The sequence below is a fragment of the Lithobates pipiens genome, unplaced genomic scaffold (genome assembly GCF_037356315.1).
Source record: "Lithobates pipiens isolate NorthernLeopardFrog02 unplaced genomic scaffold, aLitPip1_a1.2 Scaffold_16, whole genome shotgun sequence".
Taxonomy (NCBI): domain Eukaryota; kingdom Metazoa; phylum Chordata; class Amphibia; order Anura; family Ranidae; genus Lithobates; species Lithobates pipiens.
In genome coordinates, this window is record NW_027507748.1 from 539,909,866 (window position 1) to 539,922,058 (window position 12,193).

Below are 12,193 nucleotides of genomic sequence, written 5' to 3' on the forward strand. Positions count from 1 at the left end.
TGGTTGAGGTCCCCGGTTATTCAGTCCGGAAAATCGTTCCTTCCTCTGAAATGGACAGTGATCACTACGGATGCCAGTCTATCAGGCTGGGGTGGAGTGATGGGGATTCAGTCGGCTCAGGGCCTCTGGTCAACGGACGAATCTAGGTTGCCGATCAATCTGCTCGAATTGAGAGCGATCAGGCTGTGCCTCCACACATGGTCGACGTGTCTTCATGGCTGCCCGACCAGGATACAGTCAGACAACGCCACAGCTGTGGCGTACATAAATCACCAGGGGGGACAAGAAGCTCAGCTGCTGCTCGGGATGTCGCTCACATACTTTGGTGGGCAGAGCGACACGTTCCGGCCCTGTCAAAAATTGGCAGGTGGACTGAGTCGACAGATGCTGGACCCAGGAGAATGGGCGTTGCATCCAGAGATATTCAGGCGGTTGTGCCTGAAATGGGGCACACCAGATGTGGATCTATTGGCCTCCCGCCTCAACCGGAAGGTGCAGAGATTCGTGTCCAGGACAAGAGATCCATGGGCAGACGCGTCAGACGTGCTGGTGGCTCCATGGGATCAGTACCAGCTGATCTACGCCTTTCCTCCGCTAAAGCTGTTGCCACGCCTGCTCCACAGAGTGGAAGCCGAGGGAATCCCGGTGATCCTGGTGGCCCCAGATTGGCCTCAGCGGCCCTGGTACACAGACCTAGTGCGTCTGGTGGCAGACGCTCCCTGGCGACTGCCACTGCGAGAGGACCTCTCATCTCAAGGTCAATCTTTCACCCTGCTTTACCATCGCTGGCTTTAACGGCATGACTGTTGAAAGCCAGGTGCTGAGGAACCGGGGTCTGTCGGACTCGGTGATTCCGACTATGTTGAGGGTGCGGAAAGCTTCAAGGAAGATATACCATCATACCTGGAAGGCCTATATCTCCATGTGTGAGGAGAAAGGGTGGCATCCACGCTCCTTTTCTATATCCAGCATACTGCTGTTTCTTCAGCAAGGTGTAGACCAGAAGTTGGCGTTCAGCACCATTAAGGGGCAAATTTCAGCTCTGGCTGTCTTTTTTCAGCGACCCCTGGTGTTTCATTCATTAGTGAGTACCTTTGTTCAGGGGGTGCGACATGTAGTCCTTCCTGTGCGTCCACCGTTACCTTCATGGGATTTGAACCTGATGTTGTCGGCGCTTCAAAAGCCGCCGTTTGAGAATATCAGGGAGATTCCCTTGTTGACCCTTTCACAGAAGGTGGTTTCCCTAGTGGCCATAACATTGGCCAGGAGGGTTTCAGAATTGGCGGCCTCGCCCTGCAAGTCGCCTTCTCTGATCATCCACAGGGATAAGGTGGTGTTGCGTCCGCAACCGTCCTTTCTACCGAAGGTGGTCTCGGCTTTTCATATCAATGAGGACATTGTATTACCATCGTTGTGTCCTCAGCCGAAGCATCCCAAAGAGGTGGCCCCGTCACGCTCTCGACGTGGTTAGGGCTCTAAAAGTGTATTCGTCGGCCACAGCTCCCTTTCGGAAGTCAGACTCGCTGTTTGTTTCAGTGGCTGGTCTGGTCCAAAGAAGGGTATGGCGGTCTCGTCGGCCACCATTTATAGGTGGATCAGACAGATTGTAGTACAAGCCTACGCCTTGAAGGGGCAGGAGCTCCCCTTTCTGGCCACGGCCCACTCTACAAGGGCAATTCGGAACGTCTTGGGCCTTCCAACACCAAGCGTCAGTCGTTCAGGTGCGTAAGGCGGCGACCTGGTCGTCTGTCCATACGTTTACCAAGTTCTACAAGGTAGACGTCAGTGCATCAGCTGATGCCTGTTTTGGCCGCAAAGTTTTGCAGGTGGCCGTGTAGTTGCAATTGAGATTTTTTTCCTGTTTTTTTTTTTTTTAATATAAAAACGCAGTACTGTTTGTTAATGCACCGTTGCATTACTTCCGCAAAAAGGTTCTGGTGTTGGGGATCTCTCCTGTTGAGAATACCCGGTTATATGGCGGTGTGTTTTTTCGTACACTGCTGTTTTTTTGTGGGTTTAGTTTCACTAGTTCCCACTTGCCATGGTGGATGAAGTTTTAATGCTGTTTTTTCCCACCCCTCGTTTGGCACTGCTTGGGGACGCCCCATTTAGTTACAGAGAGGAGCTGTGTCGGTCGGTGAATATAAGAGAAAATAGGATTTTTGTACTCACTGTAAAATTCTTTTCTCTGCAATTCACCGACCGACAGCACCCACCCCTCCTTTTCTCTGTTATACTTCTTGTTGATGTACTGAGTCTGCTGGGGCAGCAGGGAGGGTTGTTAGCACAGGGACCGCCCCCCAGGGCGGGACTGAAAGTTCTGTGTATTGTGTTACAATTTTGCCTAGTTCTCCTAATGGCAGACTAACAAACCCATTTAGTTACAGAGAGGAGCTTTGTTGGTCTGTGAATTACAGAGAAAAGGATTTTACGGTGAGTACAATAATCCTATATATATATTTTTTTTAATTCATTAAACTTTTTTTCCTTTGAAAAATTGCAGTGTGACATAGAATGTTGCAATGACCACCATTTTATTCCCTAGGATCTCTGCTAAAAAAAAAAAAAAAAAAAAAAAAAATTATATATATTTTATATAATGTTTGGGGGTTCTGAGTAGTTTTCTAGCAAAAAAAATATGATTTTTGCATGTAGGAGAGGAATGCCAGAATAGGCCCAGTATGGAAGTCGTTAAAAAGGTCCATTCTTGTGACTTCGGCTAGGTGCAGTTGAAGCTCCCTCTTGGCAGATTCAAGTAAATCGAAATTCTCAGCACTGGGATTAGAGTTATAGCAACTAGATTCATCTGCTTCCTTGTCCTGCAGGATCAACACTGTAGTGGCCTAATCCTTTTTAACAGCAATTATTGAGGAGATATAATGACCCCTTGTAAAAGCATCTCATTCAGTGTCTGGAGAGGAAGAAGCCACATTAATATTCCTGCAAAGCAGGGGTGCTTTTCCAATGATGTCCGGGTGGGAGATCCAGAGCGTTCCCAAAAGCCACACGGACCCATTACGACAGGGCCGAGTCTGAAGGACTAACTTTAGGGGGCAATGGTCAGATAACCTACTGGATAAACAATTAGCCTTAAGGACATCCACTAGAAGAGAGGGGTTGGCAAAAGCCAAATCAATGCGGGATGAGGTTTTGTGCGTGGAAGAAAAACAGGAGTACAATTTTACTGTAGAATGGCCATGTTTCCATCGCCATCCTCTGGTGAGACTGGCTTTCCAGAGCCCAATTCAATAGATCACCCGAAAAGCATTTAGCAGGGCTGGACTGATCCAAATCAGGTGACAGATTTGAAATCTATCATAATTAACAATTTAACAGGGCAATGAGGGGTTATCTTCTTCAATATGGTATATAGCAGCTCAGATGAAAAGGGAGGGAATATATAAGGTATAAGGCCACTATCAAAATACTTTTGTTGCCATAATGTCATCACCACAGTGACATATTTGCTATGAGGATCAGGATTGCACATTATCAATTACAAAAGGCAGAGATTGAAACTTCCCTGGCGGAATTGGAGTATGTGGTGCGAAAGACCTTTTGTATCCAGTGCTATAATTTTACTGCCCATGAGATGTGTTTCTTGGGGAGCCTGAAGTTTAAGATACTGGAACAATAAAGCTCTTTTGAATTTCTAGTTCAAGCCTCTAACATTCCAGGATACAATTTTTATAGTTTTAAAGATACTTAAGGCCATGATAGTAAGGGAATGAATGTACTGGAGGCATGAATGAATCTGGAGCAAGCGAACATCTGATGAGCAGCAAGCCAATGCCATGACATTAAAATGAGAAAAAAAATAAAAATCGAAAAACAACCTAAGCACTACTGTGCAAGCCCTGCCCATACCCGACCCCATTCAAGAATGAGAATGGTAGCAGGTAGGGACCCTAATCCCAAAAAAACTGTTACCTGAACTGGTCACAATCAACACCAGGGGTCCAAAAAACAATGCCGCCAGGTAGAAAAAAAAAAGCAGAGAAGACTCTTCAATATCCCAAGTGGTGTAGGCTGTTGAAAGAAGTTGAAGTGGAAGCACCAGAACGGCGCAGTTCAAAGCTTCAGTAGGTGGGCCCTCCTCGTGTAAGGATATGTGCAGCAGCATCCTGAGACCCCCATAGGTATAAATAAGAGGGTAACACCGTGGAACACATGCCTAATGATAGCCCCCCAAAAGGCAGCAGAAATGTGCATATGCCAAAAAATAAACAAACGTAAAGAAGCAAAAATTTTGAAAACTTGAGAATTTGCTGTAGGTTGGCAAAGAAGTCAACCAGACATCACTAACAGGTAGGTAGATCCTGGACTTAACAAGTATCCAGCCAAGTGGAGGCCGCATCGGGTGATTCAAAGAACCGTGCACAGTCACCATCCACGACTCGGAGCCTGCTAGAATACAAAAGGCTGAACTTAATACTCTTCTCTCTGAGGCATCTGCGGTCCTCTGTGAACAACCTTCGACGCTGTTGAATTTCCGAAGAATAATCCGGGAAGAATAGAATTTTGGAATTCTCATATTGGAGATCCGGTTTGTTCCTTGCAGCAGCCAGGATCCTGTCATAGTCTCGATAATTAAGCATGTGTAGCAGAAAAGGCCTAGCTGGAGCACTCAGCACAGGTGGAGTAGGGGGGACCTTATGGGCCCACTCAACCACGAATGTTGGTGGGAGATCTTGCATATCCAGGAGCTGGGCCAGAAAGGTTTCACCGAACTCCGCCCATCTTGATCCCTCCGCACGCTCTGGTAAACTCAGGATCTGCATGTTGTTGTGGTGGAGATGATTCTCCATGTCTATGGCCTTTTCCTGCAGCGCTCTCTCCTGCTGTTAAGCTTGTAGGTATGGGGAATCCACCCTGAGCACATACTCCTCCACTTATGATATACGGTCCTCCACTTCCGACAGACAGGAGCAGAATTTGTCTAGATCATACCTACTCAGACCAATCAATGCCCGTTGGCAGGAAACCCATCTTGGCCATCAGTGTCTCTTTGGAGGCAGTGATAGATGCCAAGATCTCCTCAGTTATGGACCCATCAGCGACAGGATCCCCTGGAGATGTTTGTGTTGCCGCTGACATGGCTGCAGGCCTCATGTCCAAGATGGCCCCGGAAGAAAAGGGGTAGGGAGCACCAGCCTGTCTCCTCGTGGTGCGCAGCTTGCCCAGAGACATATGGATCACGGGTGACAAGCGATTCTGCCAAAGGGGAACCAGCATATCTGAGCTGAAACGCCACACGTCTGGTCCTGTTAACATCCTGGCCACACCCACCCGTTAAGGTTTCTTTTAAGTAGAATTAGAAATATCAGGACCTCCATTAAGATTTTACCTTCACTTCCTGTCCCAGTGGAAGTGGGCTCATATAGTAAGGGAAAACTTCCTCAGTCAAGCGGCAGCATTTTAAAAGCTTTTTTGATATTTTCTAAACAAATCTGAGCAGAGTTCCTGTATAAAATTTATAAATCAAAATACAAACCCTGATCAGCCCAGGCACATTCCCCAATACCATCCCCTTCTCATGTCTAGGGACAAGAAATGTCATGTGGAAGTATAAGTGGTAGGATTGCTGATCCAGGGGATGCTGTTGCATTCTTACTGATCTCACTTGTGTTTTCTCAGAGCATAGCACCAAGAAATCCAAGAGACAGAAGAAGAAGAGCAAAAAGAAAAGGCACAAATCGGTGAGCCTACTGACATGGGGGAAGCTAAGTGTACGGTTTGTGTTGGAGAAGGGATCAAAAAAGAATTGCGTTTTCTTTTTTAGAACAGTCCAGAAAGTGACTCAGAAAAGGAGAAAGAAAAAAACAAGAGGGAAAGAGATCAGGAAGGCGAGCAAATGAAAGAGAGTGCAAAAGACAGAGACCAAGATCTGGAGGTGGAGACAGACGGTCATCACAGATCATTAAAGCAAGCCAAAAGAAAGGAGAAAGTAAGTGAGCGATTCTGTACAGGACCCAAGTATGTACAGCTAAACTTAAAGAGTTGATTATTTTTGGATGATCGTATTTAACAACAAAGAATCGAAGAAGTGTCAGGCTACATTCGTACAGGCAGTTTACCCCAGTTCCTACTGCTGGTTTTGACAACTGTGATTGGCTATCTGTCATACAGTACAGCAGGAACTGATTCTTAGACCAAGAGTTAGATGATTTGACACAGCCAAAAGCTTTGGTGGGACTGACCCCAGCAGTGTAGCCATATAACCCTGCCTGCACCATGAGGCTCCAGTTTTGCTGGTGTCCTCCGGTGATGGACCGCTTTTGTTCTTGTTCATCAGATTTTCTTTTCTCCTGACATTTCCATCAAGATTTGACTGCTTATTGCCTTATGGCTCACCGGCAATTTCTGTAGCACTGCAGAGATAGTAGACCTATCTTTGTTCCCTTGAGATCTGGACCTAAAATTTCCTTTCTAGTTCCCTTTGCTAGTTTGTTTTCAAGAGCTGTATCCCAACCTGGACACGGTTCTCTTCCCCAGAGCAGTTTCCTTTAGGTCATCAGTTGTGCTTGGTATCCATCAGACCCACCATCCCTGTCCCTCTCCAGGGGGAACCTCTGGCCTGTGCAGTCATCTAGGACAAGTTCTTGCTGATCACTGCCTTTCCAGGGCTCCGACATCTCCGTCTTACTCATTCACCCCGAGTGCTCTCCAGGATGTTGGCTCTATTGTTTGCCCTACTGCCTTTTCATGGCACCCCATTGTGACACTCATAACTTTCTTTGGGGAAAACAATTACCATGGGCTCTAGAGGTCAGCATCTTCCTGATAGCCCCGAGGCCTCAAAGATTCGGCTGGATCTCTTTTTGGCAGGAATCTGCACTGGAACTCTCAACAGCTTAGACAGTTCTAACCAATATGGTTCTTCAGTTGAAGGGTCTAAAGCGTGTTTGCCCTCATGTCCCTTTCCTTTGGTGAGTAAGTTAGCTGCTTCTCAACAGTTGCAGGAGAGTATGTGTTGGAGCGTCACCCTCTCTAAGGCACCCTCTGTTCTGCAGGCTGTTCTCTGACCTCAGCCTTTCCATTTGTGGTTGCTGATTAGGTTTTTACACAGACTGAATTGTCTGCTTCTGAGGATCAAGCAATTCCTAACCCAATAAAAGGGGCTAGGGAATACTCTCCCTATCAGAATTCTCCTGTCATTGAGGAGATGTACTACATTCTGGACTTCTAGAACAAGTAGTTCTTCAACATTGCAGGGACATTCTCTGGTTAGGACACTGGGCACTGCTGGACACGGACATGCCATTCCCACTAAGAATGTAGAGGATGTGACAAGAAATAGTGTAGATCCTTACTTGTATAAAACCTTGTGTTCTAGTCATATCCACTCCTTTGAAATGCCTCCAGAAGGCCAGTATTTCACAGCTGGTTACTTCCGAACATGACAGCAGTCCACGCACCAAGGTGCATTCCAGATCCTGAGTTGCAGGTGGAGTTTGTCAGAGGAGGACCCCATGATACTGTGGGCCATCTGCATGCTGAACATGCAAGTTTCCTGAATAAAGAATTATTTGGTAGTACCAGAGATTGCTTTAAGGTTTCCAAATGAATTGCTCACCTGGCACTAAAGACCGTACCCTCCTTGGTTGCTTTGCAGTCTTTAAAGTAAGACCTTTCTAGTAATCTTCCTTGATTTTGTTTACCCAAGCAAATGTTAGAAAAAAAGGGGCGTAGGACGGCAATGCTGTGTGAAGTTGTTGTGCCACATCCAATATAAAGACAACAAAAATAGGGGAACCAATGGTGGTAGACTTTATGTATGTATGAGCATAGAATATAGTAAGAAGAGTTTTGTGTATTTATTAAATTGATATAAAATCATATATAAATAAAAATAGTTTATACATGTCACGACAAATTGTACAGTACAATAAGAAAAATCACCTATGCAAGGTAAGATCGGCTACAAAGTTGATCACCCTATGCGTTTCGGAGCTAGTATAGTCTCCCTTCTTCAGGGGTAGAGATACAACATGAGATATAGTTCTAGTGAAGGGTATAAATGACAGGGTATTAAAACAGGAACAAGGTGGACCAAAAATAAACGTATATTATTTTCTCAGTTGGTACTTACATAGCCAGATAAAGTGTCATGTGAGTGTGAAACGCTATTCAATTAAAAACAGCAGACCAGATAGGTGGAATACGTGGCTTCCCAGTATTCGAGGCTCTCATGAGAAAGGAATAATGATAGACGTAGTGATAGGATATATAGTGATTTATGGTCTTTTATTGTATTCCTCCTCCTTGTTGCTGCCTGTAGGCAGACAAATCCCGCAGAGACCTCCCCTTGAACACCCCCTGAAGAAGGAGAATATACTAGCTCTGAAACACGTAGGGTGATCAACTTTGTAGCCGATCTTACCTTGGCTAGGTGATTTGTCTTATTGTACTGTACAATTTGTCGTGACATGTATTTTTATTTGTATATGATTTTATATCAATTTAATAAACAAAACTCTTCTTACTATACTCTATGCTCGTACATGCCTCTAAAGTCCACCAGGGGTTCCCCTATTTTTGTACCCAAGCAAATGTTATTCACTGTCCTGATGATATTCCTGAGAGTTGCTCCATAGACTCTGAGGCTCAGTTTACACTGCACAGCAGGGGTCCTGTACGTCCTGGTTCACCGTTTCAGGTCCTATTTCAGCCCGAATTTGAGGCTGAATTCGAACCTGAAATGGACCAAAAGACACACAGGGCTTCTGTGCAAATTCGCACCGGAGCCGAATTGGAGATATGTGAACCAGCTCCATAGAGAGCTGGTCACATTCTCCTGCTATTGCGAATTGGACGCAATAGTGTGAACCCGGCCTGAAGCATTGTTGGATCTTTGGGGTCAGGGGCATCTCTAGCACTGTGACTCTTCAAGGCTCAGGCTAGGCAGGCGCTTTCGGAAAGTCCCTCTTTAGCACTTGTCCAAGGGGTGCTCTTTTTTTTTTTTTTTTAAGTTAGACTTCATGTACATGGGACATTTTTACAACCTTTCCTGAACGATTTAACTTGACAGATAGTAACCAACATTTAAAATGTCAGTTTTGCCACGTTAACATGCTGCGTTTAAAAAAAATAATAAAAAATTAAAAACGCCTGTAAACGAAACGTGGCTAAATGCGAGTTACCGCGTTTAGCCACGTTGATAAGCGTTTGCCACTTGAAATGCCTCTAAACTCAGCGCCTGAATCCATTTTTTTTAAATCCAAAAAAAGCCTCTAAAATCAACCTGCCTAGAAACACGTACATGTACTAATAAGATAACAGAGGAGAGTTCAGGAGCAGTTGAAAAAAAATTCCCAACTGCTCCTAAACATGCGTTTACCAGCAGCGGTGTGCATGAGGCCTTAGGTGGGATTTGAGCTTGATCCTCATGCTCCATTGGATGTGTACTCCTCCTTGCAGGTTTGGATGGGAGATTTATGATCTATCCCCCCGATTCTCCTTGCTAGCATACAAAGCCACCATGTGCTATTCCTATTTGCTCATGACTGTGTGGGGTCAAATCCTAGTTCAGCCTAACCCATATGGCTTCCCATGTAGACCAGCTGCTCTTTTCTTGTGGACCCAATTTTGTCTGAGGTCACCCCAGTACTGCTTGGACCTTAGAAGTGGGTAGAGCCTGTCCTGAAAATGTAATAGTTTGTGCAAATAAAAAAAAAAATATCACTGACAGTAGTAAGCTGTGTTATTACAGTACAATCTTGTTAGAGGTAGTTTACAGCAACACTTGAGAAGTTGAAGTGTTTAGATTAGAGGGGGATTAGAGGGGTTTGGCCTTTATATTTGTCCTAATGACCATTGTCTACGGGACAAAGTGATGAGAAATGCATATTTTCATTTGTAAAACACAGACTGCAAAAAAAAAGAAAAAAAGAAGACTTATTTTCTTTATTAAATAAATAAAATAAAGTTTTAGCGTTAGATACAAATTGTAACATTGTGTACCATGTTGTTCTCAAGGTAGCAATTGTTTTTCCTATATTTAATATCACGCATTCTTTCTGTTTTTCATTCCTGCATATGTTTCAGACAGGCTGGGACACATCAGAGAGTGAGCTCAGTGAAGGAGAGCTGGAAAAGAGACGACGAACACTACTACAGCAGCTGGACGATGATCAGTAGATAGACATCCTAGAGTGATATTCTGTTCACCCAAAACGACTTTTCGGAGTTGAAACTTTTAAATGTGCTCTGCACGTCACTGATTTTATTTAGTAACATAGTGCAGTCAGATATCGTAACTAAATTCAGCTGAGCTGAATAATATGAGACTGCAGATGCGGACTTTACTCTGCAGTTCTTAGTTACTTCTTTTTGTACTGTGTTACTAAACAGAGTTTGTGTTGTTTGGATTGCTCCAGAATCTGGAGGAAACATAACATGCTGCATCTGTATACAACAAACATCAGAACCCAATAGGCTTCTGCAGAATTAGTTGTGTGATTGTGCTGCTCCCTACTAGTTTGTTGTAAAGTAAAATTCTTTATTAAAAAAGAAAACAAAAAAAGTCTGTGTTTGATCTTTCATATCAGAATAATTTTTTTTTTTCCACAGAAATATCTGCGGGGCTTTTTTTTTTTTTTTTTTTAATGAAGCTACAGAATGGTTTCCCATAGCAAAAAAATGCATCTGTTGATCCTTTAGTTTAAATACGCTAAATATATTGCAGGTGCATCAAAACAAAGGTTTAAAACGGCTACAGGAGAAAATTCCAGCAACTAATGAGCAAGACTCTTGTGCTATAAGAAGCAGCAGTGCAGACCTAATGCTCTGCAGTCAACAAAGTTCATGTTCCCTGCTGGGTAGCTCAGGCTCAGCAGGGGGCATATCAGACCCTTAGGCCGCGTACACACGGGCGGACTGTTCGCCCAACTTTGTCCGCTGAACAGTGTTTGGGCGGACAGTCCGCTCGTGTGTGGGCTTTCAGCGGACAGTTTCAGCGGACAGTTTGACGAACAAGGTTTTTCGGAAATTCCGTAAAACTGTCCGCTGAAACCTTGTTTCAGCGAACAGTCCGCTCGTGTGTAGGCTTGTTCGTCAAACAAAGTTGCGCGCATGCTCAGAAAGGATTTTCACGCCGAAAGTTATAATGCAGTGTATAGGACGTCGTATTTTTCGTCCCGTCGTACGTGCCGTTCACGTCATCGCGCACGGTTTCAGCAGTTTTGAGCGGACTGTTTGCCGAAACTGTTTGACGGACAAAGTTGGGCGAACAGTCCGCCCGTGTGTACGCGGCCTTACAGAGAGACCATTGTTTCTCCACAGAGAACAAGGGACATACGCTGCAGCTTCTGTCAGGGGACAGACTTTTCTACTCAGGCTGTAGCTGCTTTAGAATGAAAAACTGTAAAACATTAAACACTTTTTTTTTTTTTATGTGCCTAGAATGAATTATGTTGATTACACTTAGGGCTCTATCACACAGGGCGGATCAATGATGATCCACCCCGTGGATATCCGCTTGCTCAGTGGGGATCGCTCTGTCGATCCCCGCTGAGGAGGAAGATGACAGGTCCGTCTCTGCACACTGTGCAGGGACGGACCTGTCAGAGTGCCGCTCTCCCCTATGCAGAGTCCGTCGTCACTCGATCTGATGACGGATGGAAAACTAGGTTTTTCCTCCGTCACAATTTTTCAGATCGGAGCGGGTCGGATGTCAGCGACATGTCACTGCTGACATCAGACGCTCCATATACCTCTATGGAGCATCTGTTCAGGTCCGACTGAAAAACTGACAGGCGGACCTGAATGGATCGTCCGTGTGAAAGAGGCCTAAATGTTCATTTGGGCTTTAAATGGAACATTTAGATGACTGCAGTGATAGAGCAAAGAACATTGCATATAGAAAATAAACAGAAATATTGTCTAGACATAAACTTACATAACGCCTTGTTAGTACACCATCACATCTCTAATAGTTTGCATGCTATGCAGGTTACGTTTTTTTAAGTAATTTGTATAAAAAATAAATTATATATTAACAGGTGTTTCGATTAAAAACAACAGTTTAGTAGTGCTATCAGCTCTCTAATGAAAGAGTAGTGTTTCCTTACTCCGTATGTTCCCATGACATCTTTATTTATATTCTGTTCTTTTAAATGCCATGTAAGAATGTGCTGAAGAAGTTTTGTATAACATAGACCAGCCTTTTTCAACCAGGGTGCTTTCAGTTTTC

General features: G+C 44.5%; 1 protein-coding gene across 8 annotated transcripts in view; it reads left to right on the forward strand.

Annotated features, from left to right (window-relative positions):
- The window catches only part of PRPF40B (pre-mRNA processing factor 40B), a 140,333-nt gene extending 129,808 nt beyond the window's left edge, over positions 1-10,525 (forward strand). For 4 of the 8 annotated variants that reach the window (XM_077483286.1, XM_077483288.1, XM_077483289.1 and 1 more), the window contains 3 exons: positions 5,638-5,699; positions 5,783-5,947; positions 10,048-10,525. In XM_077483286.1, coding sequence (XP_077339412.1) covers positions 5,638-5,699; positions 5,783-5,947; positions 10,048-10,140 — 320 coding nt within the window. In that variant the 3' untranslated portion in view covers positions 10,141-10,525. Of the gene's footprint in view, positions 1-5,637; positions 5,700-5,782; positions 5,948-10,047 lie in introns of those variants that run through there. The other 4 variants (XM_077483287.1, XM_077483291.1, XM_077483292.1 and 1 more) reach the window with 4 other exon arrangements.
- The last annotated feature ends 1,668 nt before the right edge of the window (positions 10,526-12,193 follow it).